This window comes from Etheostoma spectabile, chromosome 1 (genome assembly GCF_008692095.1).
Source record: "Etheostoma spectabile isolate EspeVRDwgs_2016 chromosome 1, UIUC_Espe_1.0, whole genome shotgun sequence".
Classification (NCBI taxonomy): Eukaryota; Metazoa; Chordata; class Actinopteri; order Perciformes; family Percidae; genus Etheostoma; species Etheostoma spectabile.
The window spans coordinates 23,598,022-23,605,130 of NC_045733.1; the positions used below are offsets into that span (position 1 = coordinate 23,598,022).

Consider the following 7,109-nt stretch of genomic DNA (forward strand, 5'->3'; position numbering starts at 1 on the left):
ACCTTAGTGGTCCCTAATACTGTATCTGAAGTCTCTTTTATATAGACCTTAGTGGTCTGGACATTGGCGAAAAACATTTTTTTTATGAGGACAAAATGGGCAATGCACAAATGTCCCAGAGAGGTTAGGTTGCAGCCCAGACCAGAACCCAGACCTGTAAGCGTGCCAGGCTTTGAAGCTAATTCAGCTTTGTCTTACATGGCAAAAAGACATCTGTAAATCAGGGTTGTTGTTTGTTTTTTTTGCTTCACAACCCCAGCGAAATGACGCATTTCACTCAGAATTGGATCCATTCAGTCAGTTAACATTTGGCCTAGCCCAGCACGACTGAATAATCTCAATCTTGCACAATACTGGACTAATTTCCAAAAACTATTGTTCCCAGTAGTCCCTTAGACACAAAAACAACGACCTAAATGACCCTTTGAAGCATGAAACCCAGTTGAAGAGCTTTGTGAGTTTACCTGCGGCCCTCCGGGCCAGGTCGTTGTTGGGACAGGTGGTCCTGATGTCGGACACCATGGTGGTGTAGGCCCTCTCCGGACAGCGGTCTGTGGTGGGGCAGGGGGCGGAGCTCGGATACAGCGCCAACGCGTCTTTGGGGAGATTCTCACTGAAGGACTGGAGTTTATCTGTGTGGAGCAGAGAGGCCACGTTAAGCCCTGCTCAGACCAGTCAGCTGGTGGAGTCTCCAGAGGCTGGTTTTAGGACGTAAGAGACGTCTCCTGTTTCTACACCAATAGATGACGTCAGCTGGTGGAGTCCTCCCAAGCTGGGTTTTAGAAACAGAGTAAGAGACCTCCCCTGTTCAACAGCCAATAGAGAAATCCTGCTTGAGTGTCCCAGAGGCTGGTTTTCAGGACGTAAGAGACGTCTCCTGTTCACCGCCAATAAAAGTCAGCTGGTGGAGTCTCCAGAGGCTGGTTTCAGGCGATACGATCTTCTTGTTCAACAGCCAATCGAGAAGTCAGCTGGTTGTAGTCTCCATAGGCTGGTTTTAGGACGTAAGCGTCCTCCTGTTTCTACAGCCAATAGAGAAGTCCGCTGGTGGAGTCTCCCATAGGCTGGTTTTAGGACGTAAGAGACGTCTCCTGTTTCTACATCGAATAAGAAGTCAGCTGTGGAGTCAGCCATAAACCTTCTTCTAAGGGAGTTGTGGTCACACATATAACCAATGCCAGACATCACAGTGTCGGACACTATGTTTTCGTTACCTTTACGACCACACTGATTCCCCCCCAGGTCCCACATGGAGATGTTTACCCCGCCGCCGGGGCTGCCAGAGCATACACAAAAACTGGAGACAACGGAGAGGAAACTGATACAACGGAGAAGGAAACATGGAACAACGGATGAGGAAACATGGAAAGAGAACAACCAAGAGGAAAACATGGAGACAACGCGAGAGAAACTGGAGACAAACGGAAGGAAACATGTAAAACAACGGAGAGGAACATGGAACAACGGAGAGGAAACATGAGAACGGAATGAACATGAGACAACGAGAGGAAACATGGAGACAACGAGAGGAAACATGGAGACATCGAAGGAAACATGGAGACAAACGGAGAGGAAACATGGACGACATCGGAGAGGAAACATGGAGACATCGAAGGAAACATGGAGACATCGGAGAGGAAACATGTGAGACATCGAGAGAAACCTGGAACACGGAGACATCGAACGGAGAGGAAACATGGAGACACGAGAGGAACTGGAGACAACGAGAGAACATGAGACACTGGAGAGGAAACATGGAGACAACATGAGAACTGGAGACAACGCCGAGGAAACATGGAACAGGAGAGGAAAAATGGAGGATTCCCTCTGGGATCGATAAAGTATTTTCTGATTCTGAACAAACATAGGAGGGACAGAGAGAACCTAGATACAACAGAGGAAACATAAAATGTAGAGAAACGCGTCAGAAATGCAGACTAAATCCGGTGGAAACAGAGGAAAGAAAGAGTGAAACAGAAAAGAGGACACAGGGAAAACAATAAACTGAAACAGAGGAAACAGGAACAGAGGAAAAGAAAAGAGGAAACCGGAAACAGAGGAAACCAGATACCAAGGAACAGAGGAATCAGAGAACAGAGGAAAAGCAAAAGAGAGAAACAGGAAAATAAAAACCAGAAACAAGGAAACAAAGAGTAACAGAACAGAGTAAAAAAAAGGAACAGACGAGCAACAGAGGAAAGAAAGGAAACAGAGAAACATAGAAACAGAGGAACAGAAAAAGAGAAACATGAACACACTAGGAACCAGAAGGAATCAGAGGAAACAGTAATCCGTCAAACTGAACTCTGTCCTTGGTGTTTCCTCTTTGTCCTTTTCCTTCCCTCTGATTCCTCTTGTTTTCCTATTGTGTTCTTCCTGTTCCTCTGTATTCCTCTGTTTCCTATGTGTTTCCTCTGCTTCCGTTTTCCTCTGTATGTCCTGTTTCCTCTGATTCCTCTGTTTCCTATATGTGTTTCCTGTTTCCTCTTTTTCTGGTTCCTCTGTTTCCTTTTTCCCTCTGTTTTTTCCTTTCTTTCCTCTGTTTTTTTCCTCTGTTTCCTCCTTTTTCCTTTTTCTCTCTTTTTTCCTGTTTCCTCTTTGTTTTTCCCCTTCTGAACCAGCTTACCGGAACAGCTTAAACAGGTGAGTGCTTCACTTAATCGGTCCCCGGCTCAGCTCCGTCGTCTTCCCGCACGTTGCACAAAGAACGTCCGCTGTGGTTTCCCTGTTCTTCTCCTCACGCACTGGAAGGTGGATGCTTTCCAGACGTTAGCCGATCCCACACGGCCACCGTGCCGACGAGTGCGCCCTCGGACGGGGAGTTCATCATCTCATCTGCTGCCCGGCAGTGGGAACTCCCTCCATGTGTACCGCCTGGGGGGGCCGAGTTTATATTTTAGAATACTTGAAGGTTGAGGCTCGGGAAGACCAGGGACTATGTTGTGGGACGTTCCAGCGGGAGTGAGGCCTCGGGGTGAAGACCAGACTAGGTGGAGGTACGCCAGCTGTGAGAGGCCCTCTGGAAGACCCCGGACTAGTGGAGGCGCTCCCACTGTAGTAGCCGTCGGGGAAGACCCAGACTAGGGTGGCGTGACGTCTAGCTGGCGGAGGCCTCGTGAATGACCCAGACTAGGTGGAGTTACGATCCACACTCTGGTAAGAGCCTCGGGGTAAACCCCACTGACTGGTGGAGGGACGTCCAGACTGGAATGCCGTCTGGGAAGCCCCAGGACTAGTGGAGGGACGTCCCGCTGCAGGCTGCCTCGGCAGGACCCATGACTAGGTGCATGGACTTCAGCGACGGTAGAGGCCTCCGGAAGACCCAGGACTAGGTGGAGGGAACATCTAAGCTGGGATTTAGGCCTCCGGGTAAGACCCAGGTATGTGGCGGGACGTCTAGCTGGGAGTAGGCCTCGGGAAGACCCGGACTAGGTGGAGGGAACGTCCAGCTGGGAGGAGGCTCGGGGAAGACCATGACTAGGTGTAGGGACGTCCGCTGGGCACGCGGCCCTCGGGCAGACCCAGGACTAGGTGGAGTTACGTCCCAGCTAGGAGGAGGCCTGTGGAAGACCCAGGACTAGTGGACTTACGTCCCGCTGGGGCAGGAAGGCCTCAGTGGAAGACCCCAGGACTAGTGGAGACACGTCCAGTCTGGAGGAGGCCTCCGGAAGACCCGATGACTAGGTAGGGGACCATCTAGCTGGGAGGAGGCCCCTCGGGTAGAAGACCCGGACTAGTGGAGTCGACGTCTAGCTGGGAGGAGGCCTCGGGGAAGACCCCCGTAGACTATAGGTGGAGGGACTTCCAGCTTTTTGGGAGGAGGCCTCGGGGAAGACCCGGATCGAGTGGGAGGGGGACGTCCAGGCTTGGGGGGGGGGGGGGAACTATGGGCCTTTTCACTTTGTACCCTATACCAGCCAAAAGAGATGCCTAACAATTAAAAGTACATTGTAAAGCATAATATGGAGCACGTTAAGTTTGTCTTCTTACTGACCTGGTGCTTCTATGTTATTTCATTATCATAAAACTCATCATTCATAATTAATCCGATCTTTTAGTGCGACTCTTGAATGATGCTCTTCTTTTTTTAAAGGACTATTATTGCGTTTCTTACAGAGCATAATAATCTCATTTAAGAAATCTTAACGGGTTTTCAGAGCGAAGTTGTGGAATACTTTGTGAAGTTATGTCTGCAACTTTCATCTTCAACAAAGGGAGCTTTTAAATGTAAAAATTAACCGAACAAAAATTTCCTAGCCCCTTCCTTCTTTACAGTCACAGTAAAATTAAAAAACCTGTTAACTCAGGTGCTCTAATACCTGTCGTGTGACACTGTATAATACATTCAATTGTCTCATTAACATTAGCCAAGATGAGTTAAGACCTCATTATTTTATGAAATCCTCAACATTAGAAGCGTCTAGATAGAAGAGAATACTTCCTTCCTGTGGTCTTGTCTCTTTTCAGCTTTCTCTAAAATAAACCCTTTTTTAATATCACAAAAAAACTAGTTGTTAGAGTCAGGGGTCAAGAAGTCTCCGGATCCAGTTATAGACTAGAAGTAGTCCTGCATTGAACATGGTATTTAAGGTGCCTATTCGTCTTTTCCCCCATCGGAAGTGCTGGTGCTGGTTCGGAGTCAGGGCCAAATATTGAGCGTTCTTTGCTTTTCCCACACAACTAAACCTGGTTCGGGCCAAGAACACGGGTCGCTCAGTCACCAACTAGCACTTGTCTAGCGCCCAATAACCTGTGTGCGTCAGGTGTTGGGAACCAAGATGGTCTGATAGCGCTGGTTTTGTTGGAAAATTGGGACCGTGCCACGGAGTTACTTTTCAGTTACGGTTGTCAGGCGTGGAAAAATCCAGCTGGTTCTGAGAAGAACTGGCGATCGAACAAGCACAGAACTGGCAACAGCACCAGAACGCAGACCAGCCCTGGTTAGCCTTGTGGAAAGACACATTTGACTTCCCTGCATTGGGTCCCTTCGGCTGGACGCTCCAAGGTACTTTCAGACAACATCAGAGCCAGCGCTGGAGGTTTTGGGAAAAATACAAACTTCTAAGTAGTCACTTTGCTTTTTTACTTGTTACTTCAGTACTAATTGGTGAACACAAACTGTTTCTCACCCCATCCTTCCCCGCTAAATGTAGCCACAACGCCCCCGCCTTACCCCCCCCCACCGCGTCATATCGCCCCTGGTATTTGAGTAAATGAGAGATTTATAGTACACTCTGCAGAGACAGCGTGGCACTGTCCCGGGACGTCCCTGCAGGACTGTTTGAACGGAGAGACGTCTTGAGTGCCGGCCGCGTCTCGGCAGTTCGTCTTCTTTCTCAGAGAAGGCCAGGTTTGGTCGGACTCGCCCCTTTCACAGTCGTGGCGTGTTAGGCACAGTACGAGCCGCTCAAGGGGCCACAAACCGCCCGGGAAAAAAAGGAAAAGGGCGTGGAAAAGAAAAGACCCATTTCGCAGCGAGCCATCAACTCATGGGTCCACAACACCGTCGTTCCACCTGAGATGACAATCAGACCAGGTGAAGCCCCTTAATACACAAGAACTCAAGGAGCCGGAATCCTGCTTTTGGTACTAGTATCCTTGGCGCGGGTTAGACTAACAATACTCGGCATAGAGCTAAAATCTGAGCGGCGTTTGTTGGACTAGACTCTGGCGTAGGTTGTGTGATGTGGGCAAACTATCTGGGGCGCATGTTAGAATCTAGAAAATTGCAACCTAATCTACCTCCCACTAGCTGACTGGGGAACGTGCACTCAGCTGGCAAAAAACGCCTGGGCAGGGCTGGTTGAGGAGATCCTACATGCTATCTCTGAGGCTGTGGAATTCTTCGGAACATAACGTCTGGTATCGCATAGTTTGGGAATCTAGAAGGACTACAGTCTGGCGCGTTTTGGACTACCCATCTTAACGTCGTGGGTAGAACTCGAGTTGGTCCACGGTGTTGGAACCATACAATCTGGTCAACCCTTTGGGGACTAGATCTGGCTGTATGGAAAACAATCCTGTTGCGGTTGGACCACAGATAAGCTAAGGACTGTTGGAACATCGATCTGCTTTTAAAGACATCGTTAAAATAGATATTTTCATCTCGGTATCTTGTTAGTTTGGAGGACCATAATAAACCTTGAACCCAAACAACAAAAGCAAAAAAAAAAAACTACTGATTGGAAAGAGCCCAGAAACAAACCATAAATCTTTCCAACTTTTGGGCGCTATTCTGGCCACTGGGTTGGAACTATTCTTGACCACTGTTAGAGAGAAAAAAAAAACATATTCTGGCCATGTTGGACTATATGAATTAAAGAAAGATCGAAGGCGCTGTTGGGTCACATATATCTGGTCTCGTTGGATCCCCCCAGCATAGCTGGGACCGGCGTGTTGGAACTAAAAATCGGGGCGCATCTGGCCCTTTGGAAAACAGTATCTGGCCTCGGCTGTTGGACTAGGGGCTATTAAAAAATTGGCGCGAGTTAAAGGAGAGAAACATAAAATCGGGAGAATCGTGCTGGGGGGCGGCTGCGGTTGGTCAACAAAAAAATAAAAAAAATCTTGGCCGCCTGACTGGCCCTGTTTGGCAACATACATATCTGGATCTGGCCGCTGCTTTTTAACTTATACAATCAATGTATCTTTGCGCCTGTTGGAACATATCCTGGATCTTGAACTCCGCTGGTTGGAAAGAACCCTGATCTGTTGGCAACACCAACCATGGAATGCGAAGAACCGGTTGGAACATATCCTCTGATACCCTGTCCGCGCTTGTTAACGTTGGAAGGCACTCCTTCCCAAGGTTGAGACTATATCTCTGAGAAACGTGCGAAAATAGTATTAAAAGCTGAAGCATAGTGCCCTGTGTTAGGAAATCTCATATCCCGACCTATCTCTCTGCCCTCGTTGGGGCACTATCATCTTTTTAACCCTCCCGACGTTTGAACCTAATAAATTCTCTCCCACTGTAAGATCATCTAATCTATCTATCTCGAACGGTGGCTGCGAAATGATATGGTTTGGGGACTGTATACATACTTCGTTAGGACATGATATAGATAACTCAAAATGGCCAACTGACGTGTTGCACTCAGCGATCTCAT

The 7,109-nt window shown here is 48.3% G+C and overlaps 1 protein-coding gene across 1 annotated transcript in view; it reads right to left on the reverse strand.

Annotated features, from left to right (window-relative positions):
• Nucleotides 1–7,109, reverse strand: part of si:ch211-71n6.4 (para-nitrobenzyl esterase) — a 25,812-nt gene that overhangs the window by 3,444 nt on the left and 15,259 nt on the right. Inside the window, exon 8 of the mRNA XM_032519025.1 lies at nucleotides 465–632. Coding sequence (XP_032374916.1) covers nucleotides 465–632 — 168 coding nt within the window. The remainder of the gene's footprint in view (nucleotides 1–464; nucleotides 633–7,109) is intronic.